Source organism: Salvia splendens, chromosome 2, assembly GCF_004379255.2.
Source record: "Salvia splendens isolate huo1 chromosome 2, SspV2, whole genome shotgun sequence".
NCBI lineage: Eukaryota > Viridiplantae > Streptophyta > Magnoliopsida > Lamiales > Lamiaceae > Salvia > Salvia splendens.
Window position 1 is genome coordinate 14752400 of NC_056033.1, and position 19285 is coordinate 14771684.

Below are 19285 nucleotides of genomic sequence, written 5' to 3' on the forward strand. Positions count from 1 at the left end.
AGATATAATTTTTTAAAATTGCATTTACATCCCTGGCATAAAATTACATTTACAACCCTTTGCGCGACTTAAAATATTTTTATTTTATTAATACATTGTGAATAAACTAAATAAAATAAGAAACAACATCGTTACATAAGATTTAAAAAATAAAATAAAATGTACTATACACAACATGTTAAATAATTTTAAAACTAAATCAACATGGAACATTTGTTAATTAGAACATTTACATAGATCTCTACAACAAAGAAAAATATCACCCTTAACAACATACACACTTCAATACTAAAACACTATTTAATATGAAATCAATATAAATATTTAATATACAACTTCAAATATTATAAGGACAATAATATTGTGATAAAAGACAAAATGATGGACCACAAAGCATATAAACAACACACATATATAAATATTAATAGTAAAACTTAACATTAGAACAACGAATCAATAATTCAAAAATTATGAAAAAACTTATTTGTAAACAACTTTAACAGTTTCCTCTTTTAACACCTAAATTGATGATTTATACATGTGGGCTAAAAAAATGTGATACTTCATGTACTTTGTTATCTTTTGTGCTCTTCTTCTTCTTTGCTTCCTTTTGCCATTTCATTGACTTTTGGTGTTTTCTTTGCACGAAAACTACGTAAGAAACAACATCAATAAAGAAAGGAGGATGGATAAGAGACTAATGGAGCAACACGCTAGCATTCTCCATCATTGTGTACGTCGATGCACATAAGTTAAGCCTGAATTTGTTCACTATTTTTTACTAATGGAATTTGTACATTGTTTTTGACTGAGCTAATGTGTTCGAATTATTACTATTTATAGACAAAATTGGGTGTAACCATCCAACATATAAATGGATTTAATTATATAATGTAACCGTTGTTAATTGTTATATCTAATAATTAGGTTTGTAACTCATGTATTTGGAAGAAATTCCATTATTGGGAATGAAACTCCTCCTATCAATAAAGAAAATGTAACGTGCTTATTATGGGACGCATATCATTGGTTCCACCATTCATTCAAATAATTTGAAATTATATAGTAATAAATGGATGAAATTATAATGTAACCGCTACGAATTTAAAAATTAGTTCCAAAGTTATTTAAGACAATGCTTAAATTAGTTGCTCAAATTGATAAGAAACGTCCACTAAACACTAAATGTTTAAAATCTCACCCAAAAATTTCACTATAGTAAATTCATGTTGTGAATTAATTACATAATAGAGGCTCTGAGCCCTAATAGGAGATGAACTATCATTACAACCCAAGAGAGTGGATAATTATGACAATTAATTCATAATTTATATTTGAAGATAGAAACTGCCGGATGAATTTAAAATTGGGGCTTACCGAAATTTAATGAGTTCAAGTGAAAGATTTAATAGTTTTTCTTAATTGCATTTACCTCCATTCCATAAAATTTTTATTCAAAAGGTCCCAAAACTCAACTTTTATATATGTATAGATTTATGATTTAGATAAAATGTGTTAGTTGAATATGTGAAATAGTAGTAGCATTTTTTATTATGTTGATATTTAAATTAAAAATGAAACTTTATTTCTCAAAGGAGGGAATATTATTTAAAAGAGGTGATGCCCTATGGTAGCCATTACATATCATCTGTAAAATTCTATAATATACATATAAAAGTATTGAAATAATTGACATTTATACTATTGTGCACTTCACTTGCATACAAAAATTACACACCTAATTTCATACTACTACTATAAATAAGTGAAATTTCTATAAGTGGAACTAGAAAGTTCGAAGCTGAGATATTTTCTTGAAAAGGAGTCTATCTTCTTTTTATAGTAAATCAGTAAACCTACCTATATCAGTGAGTCAGAAACCCTCGGAAGATTTACCGCAACTAATTACCACGCAAATTTAGTTCAACCGCAGAAACATTACTTTTTTACTTTTGATCTTGGCTCAATCCAACGGCTGATATTCTTTTTGATTCATGCTATCACTCCATCGCTTCATCTTTTTCTCACCATCCTCCTCTCTCTCTGGTAAAACCCCTATAAATCTCACTTCATCTCACTCCGATTCTTCCTTACCACTCCGCATAATTTAACATTAATTCCAAATATGGACTGTTCATGGGAACGACAAGATTAATCTATGCTTTGTTATTCTGAAAATGTGCAATCAAAAGCGTATTTATGCTTGGCTTATTATGCTTTTCATATGAGATTTAATGGTTTAATTAAAGTTGGTTTTGTTTATCTGATATAGAAGGACTAGTTTTCCTGGAGAATGATTGGCGGAATTTGCGTTAATTAATTGAAGAATCTCCTTTTTTGTCGTTAGTTTCTGTAAATTTTATACCTACGTAGAACATTTGTATATGTGCCTGAGATGATACCGGAATCGGCCTTCGGAGGCGGATGCAGCAATGATTATAATGAGGAGGCCGTACATGATCGAGCGAGGTCTGCCCCGCCGACCATGGAGCTGAGGTCTGATCCAGCTTACAGGTCTTATTATTACCAGAATGGTGGCGGCGGCGCTCGTGCCGGAGGTGAGTCCCTCTTTGCTATGCAGCCGGGGTTTGGCGGTTTGGGAGAGGAGAAGGTAATGCAGGGGGAATGGGATGCTGATGGAATCATTGGGTATTCAGGCTTGGGTGTGGGGAATAAGCAGAAGAGGATTGCAAATATGGTTAGTCTCTTTGAAGCAGCATTGTCATAGGTGTTGATATTTTGGGCATTAAAATTTTTTTTATCTAATACTTACATGTTTTTTCTGCATCATTGATTGTTCTTGTTTACCTGAAGTCGGGAGCTGCATTGTGGGATTTTGGTTTGGTATGGCTTGATTGTTCTTGTTTACTTGAAGTCGGATTGCTGTATTGAGGAATTTTGGTTTTGTGGTTTGATATGGTTCAATGGTAAACTGTGTCTAGGGGTATCTTGGTCTCACATTTTATTTCTCTTTTTCGTGATTGCTTTACTCACAATTTGATGTATGTAATTTTTTAAACTTGGAACCGCGTCCTTTTTGTTATTCTAATTTCGTTGCTGTTGGCACAATTCCTTGCAACAACTTCATTGGCTGTAAATCTTGCAACTGTCTGTTACCTCTGTGTTTGGACATAACTTGTGACACTTAACTCTATGCAGGAGGGCGTAGGATATCCAACAACTGTTTCTAGACGCCCCTCTCTCATGGCCGGCCAATCTAATAGAGAATCTGAATCCTCTGAGACACATGTGGTTTTCCATCACGAGTCGGCACCATTGAGTGCATTGCGTTCTGGCACAAATATGCAAAGCATCAGTTCGTCAACATCTCAAAGTTATGCCTCTGCCATGGTTGCTTCACCAAGAAATCTTACTCCTGACCTTGTCAGATCTCCTAGTCCTCGCATATCTGCTCTAAGCGGTGATAGAATGAGCTCACTGGACCAGAGATATGTAAACATTCATGACTTGTATAATGAAATTTCACCTGAGGTGGTGCCATCTGCAGACATCATCACTTCTTTGTCAGGCTTGAGCCTATCATCGGGCACCATGGGGGATGTGAGGAAATTTCAAAAACCTCAGATGCAGGATAGAGTTGATGTCCACTCACAAAGGGATAATGTTCCCTTCAAACAATATCCTTATTCAAATGGCACCTTGAAGGAAACATCTATGCCTACTTTGAATCGTCTAGGAAGTTCAGCATCCCACTATCTCAACACTGCTAGTCCGAATTTCTCCTCGCCAAACTTTGGTTTAGGCGGATACACTGCGTCCCCATTACTCATGGGCAATCAAGTTGGTGACTCAAAAGCTTTAAGCGGCGGCGTACCATTTGAATCAGATTTATTTGTCGCAGCAGCTGAAGAGAACTATGCTAGACTTGGAAATAATGCTAAACTTGGAAATCTAAGCACAGTGGATGCTTTTCCAATGGCACATACAGATCCATCATATCTCGACTATCTAATAGCAAATGGGTATTCTTCTGTAGCTCTTGATAATCAACGAATGCATGTGGAATCTCTAGCAAATCCACCAGTAGATTTTCTTGGGAATCGAAATGCTTACTTTGAAGCTTCGCTCAGGAGGTCACAGTATGGATCGGGTTTTGGAAAATTAAGTACTATGAACAATGGTTTTCATGGAAATTATGCATTTGGTCTTGGCATTCCTCATCTTGGAAATCATATTAGGTCTCCAATGTTTCCTAACTGCCCCATTGCATCTGGTGGCTCTGACAGGAACGTGGAACAGATTATGTGTTTCCCATCCACTTTAAGAAACATGGCTCACAGTTTTGGGGGACCTTGGCCTTCTGAACATGGCTGTGATTTGGAGGAAAGCTTTGCAACTTCATTGTTGGATGAGTTTAAGGGAAACAAAACCAGGTGTCTTGAGCTTGCAGAGATTGCAGGACATGTTGTTGAGTTCAGGTACACTTATCTATCTAGTTTTAAAATTTTGTTACTTTACCAGTTGAAGTTGGGAATTTACAAGTTAATCACAATGATTTCCTGGACAGTGCGGACCAGTTTGGAAGTCGTTTTATTCAACAGAAACTTGAAACTGCCAGCGCACAAGAGAAGAACATGATTTTCCTTGAAATTATGCCTCAAGCTCTTCCCCTGATGACAGATGTGTTTGGTAACTATGTAATTCAGAAGGTAGTGTTCCATGTATTATGTGTTTTTTTTCTTTCAAATTCTCTCATTCTTAGATCTCATTATTTTTTAGTTGTAAGAACTATTTTAATAACACATATTTTGCCTTTTACCCCTCTTATGGTTTCAGTTTTTGGAACATGGAAGTGCTTCCCAGATTAGACAACTGGCTGAGCAACTAATTGGGCATGTTCTGACCCTTAGTCTCCAAATGTATGGTTGTCGCGTCATACAGAAGGTAATTTAACCCATTGACTAAATGTTTGATGACTAAATCATCTGAAACTGTTGTTGTCTGGATTTATTTCATACTCTCTTTTGGAGCTAAATAGATTTTCCCAGCACCTATGACCTTAAATCTATATGTCTTGGTGCTTCTAAACCAAGATAATACATCTTCCAATCAAATAGCAGTTGGCTAGTCTTTCAGTTATGCCAGTAGACTACTAACTAAACACAATTCACATTGTTGTTCTGAGTCTTCTTGGTTTAGATTTACTTTAAAATTGCTGATTAGAAATAGGAGTCTTTATGTAATTGTTATAAATAGGTCTTCACTCTTCATTAGAAGAGCTATGTGTGTACAATAATTTATCGCAGGACAGTAGTTTAGCTAGCCGTAGGCCTCTTCGGAGGAGTTTACCTTTTGTAATTACATTGTTGTTCATTCAAGTTATTTCCATTATATTTTTCTGTCTTCCTGTTCTTCCCCGTTTTCTGTTTAATTAATTAATTAAGTTACCTGAGTAGATATATAACAAAATGGTTATATAAACAATTGTAAAAGAATCCCTACTTCTGAACAGCCAGATGCTGTGAATTTCTATACCTGTTTAATGTGATGGTATTACAGGAGGAAATTTATATATATTTATGACCATCAAGTACAGAACATTCTTGACCATATAAAAGTGAGGCTGTAAAGCATGCTTAGCTGTCAATGTTTACAAATTTTGTTTTCTTCCGAATTCTTCAGGCACTGGAGGTCATTGAACTTGACCAGAAGAAAGAGATGGTTGCAGAGCTTGACGGGCATGTATTGCGCTGTGTGCGCGATCAGAATGGGAATCATGTCATACAAAAATGTATTGAGTGTGTACCTGAAAATGCCATTGAGTTCATTGTTACTACATTTTATGATCAAGTTGTTACATTGTCTACTCATCCGTATGGTTGTCGAGTGATACAGGTTTGTCATTTTTCTTCCATCTCCTGCAAAGTTAAAGTAAGGCCACCTATGATTCTAAAGCTTTGTTTTCTGTGACAGAGAGTCTTGGAGCATTGTGATAGTCCCAAAACTCAGGCTGTAGTGATGGAAGAGATTATGAATTCTGTTTGTATGTTAGCTCAGGATCAATATGGAAATTATGTCATTCAGGTTTGTTACAAATTCTTGAGCATCGTGTATGACTGTATGTATATCAATATGCTTTTTTTTATCTAGAGGCCGAGGGAATAGTATTTTCTCCTGGGTTTGTCATTTTGGGTCCATTACTTACTCTGACTATAGTTTTGGTAATATAATTTGTACTCCCCCTGTCCCTGAAAATTTGTCACTTATTTCCATTTTCGTCCGTCCTTAAAAATTTGTCACTTTTCACTTTTACTATTTTTGGTAGTGGACCCCACTTTCCACTAACCCATTCTCATCCACATTTTACTATAGGATCCACATGCCACTAACTTTTTCAACCCACTTTCTATTACATTTCTTAAAACTCGTGTCAGGTCCAATGGTGACAAATTATTAGGGACGGAGGGAGTATCTTGTAATGGGTTGATATGTTAATTTTTTTCCTTTTCTTTTTTATCTAGGTTGGTGTAGTTCTTTTCCATGTATGTGTTACCCTTAGTCGCTAACTCTGCCTCTGTCATGATAGCATGTACTTGGACATGGAAAGCCGTCTGAGCGATCTGCTATTATTCACCAATTAATTGGGAAGATCGTAGAGATGAGCCAGCAGAAGTTTGCTTCCAATGTAATAGAGAAATGCTTATCTTGTGGAGCACATGAAGAACGTCAGGCCCTGGTACATGAGATGCTTGGCAGCACTGATGAAAATGAGCCTCTCCAAGTTAGTAGATTCATATGTTAAATTCAGAATTAATAACAATTTTCTGATTTTATTTTTCTCCTTCAATATCACTATCAAGTTCACATTTGACCCCTTTGTTGTATCTAGTCTACATGTTTAGTTTTATTATTCAATGCACCTCAGTTATGTGAGTTTAAATGGTTTTGGATTTGGACCAATCTTACAATCACACTACTTTCAATTCTCTCGACTTGATTTTCTATTTCTGTGCCAGGTAATGATGAAAGATCAGTTTGCAAACTACGTTGTTCAGAAAGTGCTGGAGACGTGTGACGACCAGCAACTTGAACTCCTACTTAACCGAATTAAAGTTCATTTAAATGCTCTTAAGAAATATACTTACGGGAAGCATATTGTTGCACGTGTAGAGAAACTTGTGGCTACCGGAGGTATTTTTTCTTGCTTTGGCTACCATCGTTTCTCATTTATTTTATTCGATCTCATAATATCCTCATTTTCCTTTTAGGTTAAATAGTTTTATACAGTCTATGTGAGTTGCACTATTTGTTATTTTTCTTCAAGTATATACTTATTTATGATGGCATATGAGTTTTGCTCCTGCATTGTAGTACTTGACGATTACAAGCCCACTTTTTTTGTACAGTTTTTGCTCCCTGTGTGCATAGAAAGTATCTAATGATTTGCTGATGTATATATCATCATCGATTAACAAAGATCCTGAATCCCTTGCAGAGAGGAGGATCAACGCCCTGTCTTCATATGCTGCTCAAGTGGAATAAAGAAACTTTGTACAGACTGACGGAGATGTTTGGAATAAATAATGTTGTTTGTACTTCTGCAATTGTACATTCTTAGTTATCAGAATGTACCTAGAGTCAGGAGGCTTAGATGGTAATCTTGCTAGGTTACCTTCCGATGAGATAGGTTTCTGGTGCTAGTTGAGGGTCTAAAGAAGAGGGGGAAACTGAATGTGTTGTGATCGTGACTGTACAAATGTTGCCTTATGCAGAGTTGTAGTAGTAATAACTTAGGAGAGCCTCGTTTTTCTATATGTATGGATTCACAATGCTTTTGTTTTGATTGGAAACTTTGTTCAAAATGTGTTTTTTTACTCATGCTTTCAATTCCATACTTTTAAAGTATTGTTTTTATGCTCATTCTTTCAATTCCATGACTTGTAGCTCAATTCCGATATTCTTTTTCCTTCTGATACACGGTTACTTGATGATTGTATTAGTGGGTAATTATTTGAAGTTAGTGGGGAGTTATTTGAAGTTAGTGGGGAGTTAATGGGTGGTTACATAGTTATTATTGTAGTTAATAGTAATTATTATCTTTATTTCCTTAGTAGTATCCCTTAAGGTTTTAGAGATTATGAAATATTAAGTTTAGATTAAGGACGGTATTTTACCGTAGGGCCTCGTTAGAGGATTATTGTTGTTCATTTCAGTTTGTATTTCTATTTCCTATCATATTTCAGTTCGTGTGTATAACTTATCATGGCCGTATTTCACTCCGTATCAGTCTCGTTGTGATATATTGCTTTATTGCTATTCAGTTTTATCATTGTAAGCATTCTTGGCACCTACGGGGCTACATGGATCGAGCATATTATGTGAGAAATGTTGTAAGGATCTCAACACTTGTAGGTTTCCCAAGTTACTGGTCAGTTCATTGCAGGAGCCTCTAAGCAGAATACATTAACTGGTCAGCTCTTCAGCTTCAGGTACTTATTTAGGCTGATTTTCCTTCCCTTTTTTTATCGCCATTCTTTGTCTAATCTATTCAGCATATTTAACTCTAATCCTGAATATTCTGGGTTGAAGCTCATTGTCGGCTCTGTCTGGAGTAGATTCCAGCTCAACCTCCATCGCCTGGAATCACAGATGTCGTGGAAGATGTTCTAGTTTTCTCCTTATTGGTAACAACGCTGTGCTCTTATATCTGTTATTGCTCCGTGCCTATTGAACTAAGAAAATCAAGTAATTAACAAGAATCTAACCTTAAAAAATACGGTTTCACTTGATTATGCCGATCTATGTACCTCCTCCATAGCATCTATCACCAACCTTAACTACTACTTCCTCCGTCCCATTCAAGATGACCACTTTGTTGAATGAAGGGGGGATTTTAGGTGGAGTTGTAATCAAGTAGAGAGAAGGGAGAAATAGTATTCCAAATATGGAAAGAGGACATCTTAGTTTGAATGAGACGGAGGGAGTATATTGTTTTTAATTAGCTTCACAGGGATCCGTACGCCCCCATGTTTAATTTGGAGTCCCGTAATATCATGATCATGCACAACTGAAGGTATTTTGTTTAGAGTCTGAATTTTCCCTAAATCGAAGTGTTATTCAGGCCTCAGAACGAGTTCATTCTTACAGTTTGCTTGATATCTCTATATATCTGTTTTGGAACTCATTTCCATGCCCACCAACAACGATATATGGAGATATGAAAGAGTGAAGATCTCACCAGTCACCTTCTGAATTTGTTCATGTTCCTGCCGCTGTCTTGAAATGTCATGTGGCTGGATGTCGCTCAAGTCGAGCTTTTCTGGCATGGCATATTTCTTCCTCTTTTCCTCTGACGGTAGGTCAAAAAACTCTGCTAAAGCATTTTTCGTCATCTTATTTCGCCATCTGCTCCTGTGGTTTACAATCGGCAGGTTTTCCTTGATCAAACTTTCTTCGCCCATACGAAGATCAATTTGCAGGAATACACCAGGAATGGAGATATTTATCTTCTTCTTGCTAACAAGATATATTCTCTGTTCTACTCCATTTTTTCTCAAGTTTTGTCCTAAAATCCGCTCAATTTGCGCAAGTTATTATTGTCTCGAGCATACCACAGATCCGGACATCCGGCTGTTGATTGCTCTTTCTCTATTGAACTTGCCGTGAGGATCCGGACAAGTTGCTCATTTCTTCTGCCAATAGGAGTCACATTTATCTATTTTATTCTGCCCACGAATAGGTGTACCGGTTCATAACTATTATATAGTCTAGTTTTAAGCTATTGAAAAATTCTATTTTCATATGGTAGTTGTAAATTTATACTACTAAAACCTTTTAATTTGTAAATACTTTACTTATTACTTATACTTATTGTTTCAGGGTTTTAATCTACGTCTTTTATAGTGTCATTAATGATCAATTTAATCACAAGAATTTGAGCCAAAAAAGTGTCAAACAGGAATCGGAACTGTTGATCATCTTTTCAAAATTGAAATTGCGTATTTGTCTGGCTGAGCCAGTTACAATTTCATTTCCGAAACCAGAGGTAAGAGGCAAGAAGCAAAGTAGGAGTATATATTATTAGATACACAAAAAGGAGAATTAACAGAACATGCAAAGTTGAAGGTAGGGAATTTGTAGAAAGAGTGATGGATGCCATGGTATATTCTCTTCTCTAGAAAGCACCCCTCTCGATAGCATCCTTGTTGGCATCTCCAAGAGCAGCATCCTTCAAATATTTGTCAGCCAACTGCACTCTCTTCACATTGTCCTGCTCCGCCACCAGCATGTTTCCGTACTGCAGCAGCTTCTCCAGCGTCATTTTCGGCTGCTCGAACACCGGCGGCCCGTCCCTTGAGTTCACCAGCTTCTGCCCTATGTTCCCGACCCCCACCCCGGTCACCCACTCCCGCACTAGGTCATCGTACACCCGCGCCCTCAGAGCCCCGAAGAAATCGATGGACTGCCCGGGGAAGGTGTCCACCAGCTTGGTGATGGCCTCATCGGAGACTCCATCAGTACGGAAGATACCCTTGCACACCCCAATACGGTCCTCGCGGGTGGGCGCCCAGTAGAACTTCTCCATACGCCCGTCACGGATGAGGGGCGCGTACAGGGTGGAGAAGTCGTTTCCTGTGACGATGATGGGGACACGGGGGTTCTCCTGCTTGTTGTACATCCCCGGGAGCTGCACGTTGGTCGGGTTATCGGCGATGTTCATGAGCGTGGCGTTCACCATCTGGTTGTTGACGGTGTACTGGGTGGTGCCGCCCATCCGCCCTGCTCCCGCGTCCAGATCATTGATGAAGAGACAACACATCTTCCCCTTCTTTATTATGTCCGCCGCCTCCCTGTACCTCTGCCTGATCAGCTTCGCGGGCTCTCCTGCGTTCCCGCTCTCCAGCTCTCCCGCGCTCATCATGATCGGGTTAATCCCCATCTTCCGGAACACCAGCTCGCACTGGAAGGATTTCCCCTGCCCCTTCCCTCCCCATATACCCAAAATCAATGGAATCTGCATGCACATGCAATTTTTTTTAAATTATTATAAGGTCTTTTAAGGGGTGAGCAAATGATAAGTCCAACTCTAAGTCAACCAACATACCTTAATGTTAGGGAGTGTCATGAAGTTCTTAGACAAATGGACAACGAGCTTGTCCATGAATGCAGGGGCGATATAGAAACCATCCAGCTTGTTGTCTAGGTTGTACTCGCGGAGGCCCTGGCTCAGGTACTCGTAGGAGCTGAGGACAGGATCGTGGGTCCCCATCCCGCTCGGGGCCTGGAAAAGGGGGTCCACCATGCCCTTACCCCTCGTGATGTCCTGCTGGTCGTCGGACACGTCCTCGATCAGCCCCTTCCACCTGTCTCCATCAGTCTGCTTCACCTCTGCCGCCACTCTGAAGCTCCCCTTACCGCTGCCGCTAGATCTCACGCCACTCGCCTTCTTCAGGCTCGTCCCCATGAACGAGGACGTTGGCACCACGCCTCCTCCGTTGGATCCATTCAAGTTCAACTGCAACATAATTTGTCACATTACATTATATACACTAAATTAATATTGTTAAGGCTAATTATATTTATATGATCAAGAGATGAAGGTATACCGGGACGCGGTTGACGGCTCCGATGGTCGACACGGCGGCGGCCATTTTAGATGCAGAGGGTGATTTAGTGGCTGTACAAATACAACAGTTGAGATAGGAGAGGGTTAATATAGCAAGGGGAGTCTGGAAGAGAATACACAAATTTCATACACTTGAGAATTGAGATTTGCCTATCATTACCATTAAGCCACACAATCAGGATTGCTTACATGACACGTGGTGGCTGGGTATTGAGTGGGGTTGGAATTGGAAATTGAGTTTGAGGTCAATATTTATGCTTTACTCTTCTCCACTTACATTAGGTCATCGTTTCCTTACATTACAACCCTTTGTGGAATTATAGCCTAAGATCAAAAAAAATATTTTCAAGAATTTTATCATGTTATTATGTATGGTTTACAATTCTGAAAAGTGTATTTGTTTGTCTTTATTTTGTTGCCTGTGATGGTTCTGCTGCATTATTAATTGGGGGATTTATCTCCTTATAGTTTGGTTTGTATGTGAAATACCTAAGAAAATTATGTCTAGGATGCCTCAATTCAATATATGTACTTCATATTGTGCTGGATAGAGACGCTGGAGAATTACAACCTCAAATGTCTCTCTTTGGCGTTGGATTCTTGAATAGGGATTAGGCTTATCAGATGTGGACTGTTTCATTCAAAATAATTGAGTATACATCATTTTTCTTTTCTTGAGAAGATAAAGATGAGCTGAGCTCAGGTCAACATCTGAGAGAACTACAAAGTAATAGTAGTATGTATTTCAGCTAAATATTAATGCGGATAACTTTATATTTGAATTGTATGACAACTTAGATTTTTACTTATAATTATTACTCCATATGCCAAAAAATGATTAGACAGCAAAATTAATGTTGGTAGAACAAACTTTCATGGTTCTGACCTTACATGTTATAGTGTTTCAGTTATAGGAGTAGTTATCAACACTTAACCAAATGAGTACGCCTATGTGTTGTATTCAATGTGATAGCTTTAACAAGATTCATGAGTTCAAAACCAACATCTGATTCTAACCTGTTGTAAACGTTAAACAACACTCCTGATACAAAATATTGGTATGATCCAGGATAATATAATCAAATCAGCTTCAAAATGGAAGTTGTGCCACCATTTATGCACAACATACAAAAGGCAAGAGAGCACCGGTACCGTATTAATTCAAAGAGAGGCAGATGGGTATCGCAGCGGACCTAGAAGGAAATCCGGAAATTCAATATGTTTAAAAACTGGAGTCATCTTCAATCCAATAAGTTTCACTTGTGGATTTGAGTGCCCATCAACAAAAACATCCATAACCTGAAAAACAATCACCATTTTCTAATTATATAGCAGTTGCAACTCAACACCCTGAGTAAACGGCATAGCATAACTAAAGTACCCTATCAATCTTAATGCTTTTTATTTCCAAACCAAACCTGTGTGCAGCCAAACAATTTCAACACTTCTAGCAATAAGCACGAATCAACAATCAATCCCAGTGCTTCATTGGTTAAATTGCGACACCAGGATAGGTCCAAACTACGCAAGTTTTTGCAATTTCTTGCAAGAGATAGAGCAGTAAGCCTTGAAACCTGAAATAAACCACACAGCTGTTAACCAAAAAACATGTATGAATGTCAATCAAAATCATACAGACAGCGGAGCCAACTAAATGAAGCACTACTTTCTTCTGGTCAGTGTATTCTTTAACCTTTCTCATTCTCCTTCTCAAGTAGGATTTGTATGCAAGGCAATAAAACTAAATAAACTTGTCTATGCTTCTGGTACAACAGATATAATAACAGCTCAGCCACATATTTGAGATTGCATTTTGTTACCAGAATGACTTTTATGGTGTAGTTAACAAACAAATCTTACCTGGATAACATTATTAAGCGACAAGCACTTGAGAAATGCCCCATTAACATCAAGATATGCAGCAATAGCCTCATCACTGTCCAAACATAGAATAGGAGATCTCAGCAATCAATTTCCAATTCCAACATTTGGTAAGGTAATATCAAAAAATAAACAAGAAAAGTGACTTAAAGGTACACTTAAAACCAAGGCACATACTTTAGAATATGCCGAGATCAAGCTCTGGTACAATAATGTACTCTATAGCCAAACATAATGCAGCTAAAGTGAGTAATTTGATACCTGAATGAGTTGCGACATAATTTTAGCATTTGAATTGCCTGGCAACCATTTGCAAGATGACCTATGGAAATATCCGTCAATTTGTCCAAGTTCGTGAGGTCTATTGCTTGTAAGTTAGCACATTTATCACCAATGACTTGTAAAGAAGAATCGGTCAACTCTCTGTAAAAAGGTCAAACCATTAATAAAATTTTGAATACTTAAAAGAAGCCTGAAAATATATACATCAATATTATTGGAAGACACCAACTTGCAATCTGCTAAAACAAGCTCCTTCATTCTGGAACCATGTGTGGAGACAAATTCACTAACAAAATCATCAGAAACTGTTAGAATTCCAGCTACAGATAGAACCTCCAGATTCCCTAGCATTAGCAGAGCCGGGAGAATGAGCATAGCATCTATCCCATGAGAATTATCAATGTATAATTCCCTTAAAACTAATCTCAGTGAGCTAGCCAGAGAACAGATTCCTTCAGAGGTAAGCAGGGGGCACTGACTGATATCAACAGACTTGAGAGAAGGAGCAGCTGAGGCAAGCATATTAAGTCCAGCATCTGAGAGACGATATGCACCTTTCAAGGATATCGCTGTCAAAGCAGGAAGACTATTTGGTAAACGAGCCAGAGTAGAATGTAGGACGTAGTCAGGCATACAGGCTCCACCTTGATCAAATTGTAACACCTATTAGAGACAGACAGATAACGTCAGATCCTTCAGATGCAAAGTGCATGTAGCTGAAGCTGACCAAGTACATACAGCCCTGTCATGAGGTATCCTAATTAGGTGAACTGGAGGTTACATCTTAAAAGCATTACGTCAATGTGGAAAAAACAGTAAATAACATCATTCAGAAACCGATAGCTACCTCTTCATATTAATTCACCAGCATGACAAGAAGAAGCATAATACAACTCAAGAGAAAAAACTGTGTCCAGGGGAATATCAGTTTTATGGGCATGGAAATGCAAAATGTTCATTGGATTAAAATCGCACCGTTAACTTGCTGGTGTTGCAACCCCCAAATATCTTGACAAATTGCTCCTCAGATAACCATGAACAATCTCTTATGCGGATCTCTGTTGGAGTATCATGCACAAGCAATTCAAGAAAATGACCATCCATGCTTCGATTATCACAAAGAAACCAACAGATCTTGTGCCTAAGTGCATCTGGGACAAAGTCAAGAGAAGTGATAGCATCAGCATTCCTGGAAAGAATTGACAAGCATATGTCTTGCAACGAGGGAACATGCTTCTGGTGTCTACAAGACTCATGGTTCTTGGGGATCCACTTCAGTTCAACCGTTTCAATCACATCAGTAGAACCCCCATGCTTCCCCCCATTCCTATTAGTTTCACGATCCTTAATAATTTTCATGGCAGTAGAAAAAGGACCAGGCCAATCTTCTATTCTATTACTGGTTTCTGGAGGTGCGACATCAGTTCCAGAAGCATCATGAGCACGGTCACCAAATTCATCACGGGCAGAAAAATGAGCGAATCTAGACGCATTTCTCTTGGCAAAATTTCTGAAGCGTGCCCTATGTGCACTTCTTGTATCAATTTCACTCAAATTATTCCCTCTAACCTGAACTTCATCTGGCAATACCTCATCGGGTGCTAATTGGTCAACACCTGAGCTACTACTTCCATTCACATTCTCTACGTTAAGTTTCACTGTCTCAATGCCACTAGAGGGAGATGCCTCAGAGTCCAATTTCATTTTCCCTTTTCCTTCTTTGCTCAGTCTCCCTCTAGTAGCTATACCAGATTTAGCGTCTGATATACTCTTCACAGGTACATCATCACTACAATATGTACCACCATTTTTACTATGCTGAATTCCTTGCGATGAATCACCACCAATACGAATGTCACTTAAATCTCTCTGTGGAACTCTCTTCCCTGACCTCAAGCTCAAGAAACCCTTCTCCAGCTTATCCTTTTCAGATGATTCAGACCCTAAAGCTTTCGCCTCCATGATTGATTTCTTCTTGCATTGGCCAATATCCCGGGTTTCCCTCACAGAACAATTAATATCGCAACCAAATTCTAACCTGGCAGCACTCACACCATCCTCAATCTTCACACTATCTTCTAACAACTCCATGAAATCTCCACCATCCGAATCCTTTAAAACTTCCACAACTATATTTGCCTCAGTATTCCCAACGGAACTCCCAGCCCCCAATTTCATATAACAACCACGTCTCTTCAGATTCCTTGTATCAACACAAGCTACAGAAGCCCCTTCGACTTTCTTCCTCTTCCCACTCCCAACCCCAACACTCTCCCTTCCCTTTTTTGCCAACCGAGCACTGACTCTTCGCACATTTCCACTTTCAGAAACCATAACCAAGCCGGCACCATCGACAAACCCTATCTCCGGACCCAAAACATCTTCCTTCGGAGTGCACACATCCTTCATCGACGTATTCACGAATTCAGAGGTTTTCGGCGGCGTCACAGGTTCAGCAGCAACATTTCTCGGAGCCGATGCCTGCGGAAGCTCCGATTTCACAGCAGACGGAATACCCCTAGACCTCAACACCGTCATTTCGACACAGCACTATCGAATCAAGTAAGACGAAGCAAATAAGTTGCGAATACCACGCCGTGGAAGAAAATCAACACAACAAAAAAAAACGCAACGAATGAACTCCACAATCCTCAACTACCGCATTACAGAGACATTCAAAAACACAATAACACATTAAATATATACACAGCAAATGCAATAAAAAAAGGAGACGGGGAGAGAGCAACTGACGAGCAATGGATGAGTGTGGAAGCAGCAGAGGGCGGCGTGTTTTGAGAATTGAAATTGAGATTGAAGTCTCAAGCTTGCAGGAGACGCTTAAGTTGAATTTGACTCTTGAGCCGCTTCGTATTTCCCGCCAAACAAGTACAGTTAACCCTAAAAATAGGAAAGTGGCGGTTTATAGGCCTTTTTCTCTTTTTTTCCAACCGCCATAGATGATTCATACATGGAAATTGATCTTTAATAAACCTTATTTTTTCTAAGTTGTTTTTAAAATTAATAAAATTTTTAAATCGTGCAATATAGTCAACTCGACTAAAACATAAATTTTCGGTGAAAAGTAAACCAATGTTTATTGAGTATTTCGGCAAATGGCATAATAATACAGTCAAACCAATCTAATTTACACGGTAATTTAATGAATATATGATATTGTAGTACATAAATTGTCCTTTTAATGTTAAGTTCGCGAGTGCTTATACTTATCGCATATAGCTGCCATTTGGTCGGTTGTTGTTGCTATTATATAATTATTCATTTATGAATAAATTATTTAATTATTTTAATTGAAAAAGTTAGTGAATTATGTTATGTTTATTCATCTAAAATTAAGTTGTGAGATCTAGTCTGATGAATCAAATATACTCCTCTCATCCCATAGCACTTTTCATTTTAGTTGGTTAATTTTGGATTACTTTTTAGTATAATTAAATTAGTATTTTAAGTATAATGAGATATCACTTAATAATGAAATATTTAATTAACTCTAATATATTAATTAAACACTCTAATTCGTACTTAGTGCAATTAGTTTGGGACGAGCCAAAATAGAAAAATACGAGTATAATGAAGTGAGTATTATAATCTTTCAAATTAAATGGTACTATAACGCTATATGCGTGCATAATCTATTAGACAATATGAAAATCATTTATAACCAAGCTCGTATCGAAAGATACTAACAAAGATCCGTACTAGACAAAGATATGTATGGACAAATAAAATAAAATAGGAGTAATTTTTTTACATAAAACACGAATTCATCAGGCATCTATAAAGAGCTATCCAACATTACATAGTCCGTCTGATATTAAATTACAACAATTGAAACATGACCTTTAATTAAAATGAAATGGTAAAATTAATCTATTTTTGTGGACTGAGGTATAATATATGAATTAATATATACTCATGATTAAATGCAGTATTTAATTATTCTGTTATAATAATTTATGGACGGTTTAAAATTTAAAATTTTATTTATATTATTAAAAAAATTAACGAAAAATGTAAAAAGAATCTGAATAATCATAACATAATTGTTTAGCATCACTTATAAATCTTACGTGCGTTATAATACACCGACTTTATAAATTTGAGGATAAAGTTGATTGGAAAGCAAAACTTTTAAAACAAGATGAAAAATACAGTAAATAAAATGCAAGTAGACGATGAAGTGCAGTGTTGTTGATTTGTCTTTTAACTAATATAGGTCGGGTGTTTGAATTATTATTAATATGTTATTTTTTTAGTAGTTTTGTTTTGCAAATTGGATATAGCAACACAAAACAATGGAATATAATGTAGTCTTATTATATTGACATCTAATTTTAAAAATTTGCACAAAACAATGGAATCGTATGTATACAACAAAAAGAAATAGTACTACTAAATTTATGAAGCAAAACAATGGAAACTAAGTTGGACATCTAACCAAAAAATACTGCTGTTATGAAGCTAATTGGAGTTAACATCTAAGCAATTTACTTTACTAGGAAGAATTGCTCGCCCTAATAAGACGAGGGAAGGCCAGGCTGAGCCCAAAACATGCCGCCGTTGGTAACCAAATTCAACGGTTCGGCCATGGCCGCGGGCGGCGCCTGCGATTGCATTCCGTCGCCGGCGTCTTGGAGCGGCAGCCACTCGAAATCGACATTCGTGAATGAGCTGGCGATGATTATGACCGGACCGAGACCATCAATGTAATGCCCCACTTTTCGAACCCTAAGACGATTGCTTTTATTTCTTTTAGACTAAAGTCCCAAATTGGTCCTTAACATATTGCGTTTTTTTTTTATTTTGGTCCAAAACATTATCTTTTGAATTATTCGGTCCCTCACATTTGAAATCGGATCACATTTGGTCCATTTCGGACGGTTCCGTCAAATTTTTGACGGTTTTAATTACCAGGTCACTAATCCGTCACTAATTGGGAGAAACTAATCCGTCACAAATCTGTCACAACATCTGTCACTAATCCGTCATTGCCTATAATCTTTATCTCCTTGTCTTTCGATTGTGATGGTGCGATACCCTTTCCTGTGCTAGGAGGCGGCGCACTGCTGCAGTTTATGTCGAGTCCCTTCAAAAGAATTCGAAGAAAATGTTTGGAATTGACGGCCATTTGGAATACCTCCAACCAGAACATTGTTAGACACATTCAAGAATGAAAGGAATGTGAGCCGTGCGAGCTCCTCCGGTATTCTTCCTCCGATCCAGTTAACAGAGAGGTCAAGCGCTCCAAGATCCGCCAGGGCACCTAGGGACCTTGGGATTGCGCCAATGAGAGCGTTGTGCGATAAGTTGAGAAGATAGAGTGTCCTTAGATCACCGTTTGCATCCGGTATGCTTCCGTTGAAATTGTTGGAAGAGAAATCAATGCAGATTAGAAATCAAATTGCTGGAAGGAGATAAAGACGGAACCACACCCGGAATAACCGACGTCAAGGGCAAGGGAAAGGAAGGCGACGAGGGCGGCGGAGTAGGCAGCACCGGCGGAATGATCGAGGAAGG

General features: G+C 37.9%; 3 protein-coding genes and 1 long non-coding RNA gene across 4 annotated transcripts; 2 read left to right on the top strand and 2 right to left on the bottom strand.

The window, feature by feature from the left end:
* Positions 1–1832: 1832 nt before the first annotated feature.
* Positions 1833–7811, top strand: LOC121789724 (pumilio homolog 1-like). The gene is made up of 9 exons (XM_042188106.1): positions 1833–2698; positions 3160–4439; positions 4529–4670; positions 4798–4905; positions 5644–5856; positions 5935–6045; positions 6548–6742; positions 6978–7152; positions 7457–7811. Exons 1-9 carry the CDS (start codon positions 2396–2398, stop codon positions 7501–7503), a joined length of 2574 nt encoding a protein of 857 aa, XP_042044040.1. The 5' UTR covers positions 1833–2395; the 3' UTR covers positions 7504–7811.
* Positions 7812–8153: 342 nt separating this feature from the next.
* Positions 8154–12705, top strand: LOC121789750. The gene is made up of 3 exons (XR_006048146.1): positions 8154–8450; positions 8551–8645; positions 12657–12705. It is a non-coding gene; the product is annotated as an uncharacterized LOC121789750 (long non-coding RNA).
* LOC121789742 (ribulose bisphosphate carboxylase/oxygenase activase 2, chloroplastic-like) lies at positions 10008–11718 on the bottom strand. Its single transcript, XM_042188120.1, has 3 exons — positions 11568–11718; positions 11066–11476; positions 10008–10975 (listed from the first exon to the last, which is right to left on the bottom strand). Exons 1-3 carry the CDS (start codon positions 11610–11612, stop codon positions 10136–10138), a joined length of 1296 nt encoding a protein of 431 aa, XP_042044054.1. The 5' UTR covers positions 11613–11718; the 3' UTR covers positions 10008–10135.
* LOC121789731 lies at positions 12521–16664 on the bottom strand. Its single transcript, XM_042188113.1, has 7 exons — positions 16502–16664; positions 14726–16300; positions 13980–14413; positions 13730–13891; positions 13448–13523; positions 13006–13161; positions 12521–12886 (listed from the first exon to the last, which is right to left on the bottom strand). Exons 2-7 carry the CDS (start codon positions 16286–16288, stop codon positions 12749–12751), a joined length of 2529 nt encoding a protein of 842 aa, XP_042044047.1. The 5' UTR covers positions 16289–16300; positions 16502–16664; the 3' UTR covers positions 12521–12748.
* Positions 16665–19285: the final 2621 nt, after the last annotated feature.

Excerpts from the sequence above, each read along its gene's own strand:
- LOC121789724 (XM_042188106.1), top strand. The coding sequence starts at position 2,396 with ATGATACCGGAATCGGCCTTCGGAGGCGGATGCAGCAATGATTATAAT. Across the intron at positions 4,671-4,797 it reads GTAACTATGTAATTCAGAAG|TTTTTGGAACATGGAAGTGC; the intron begins GTAGTGTTCCAT and ends TTATGGTTTCAG. Across the intron at positions 5,857-5,934 it reads ATGGTTGTCGAGTGATACAG|AGAGTCTTGGAGCATTGTGA; the intron begins GTTTGTCATTTT and ends TTTCTGTGACAG.
- LOC121789742 (XM_042188120.1), bottom strand. The coding sequence starts at position 11,612 with ATGGCCGCCGCCGTGTCGACCATCGGAGCCGTCAACCGCGTCCCG. Across the intron at positions 11,477-11,567 it reads GAGCCGTCAACCGCGTCCCG|TTGAACTTGAATGGATCCAA; the intron begins GTATACCTTCAT and ends ATTATGTTGCAG. Across the intron at positions 10,976-11,065 it reads TGACACTCCCTAACATTAAG|ATTCCATTGATTTTGGGTAT; the intron begins GTATGTTGGTTG and ends ATGTGCATGCAG.
- LOC121789731 (XM_042188113.1), bottom strand. The coding sequence starts at position 16,288 with ATGACGGTGTTGAGGTCTAGGGGTATTCCGTCTGCTGTGAAATCGGAG. Across the intron at positions 13,892-13,979 it reads CTTGTTTTAGCAGATTGCAA|AGAGTTGACCGATTCTTCTT; the intron begins GTTGGTGTCTTC and ends ACCTTTTTACAG. Across the intron at positions 12,887-13,005 it reads AATTGTTTGGCTGCACACAG|GTTATGGATGTTTTTGTTGA; the intron begins GTTTGGTTTGGA and ends ATTGTTTTTCAG.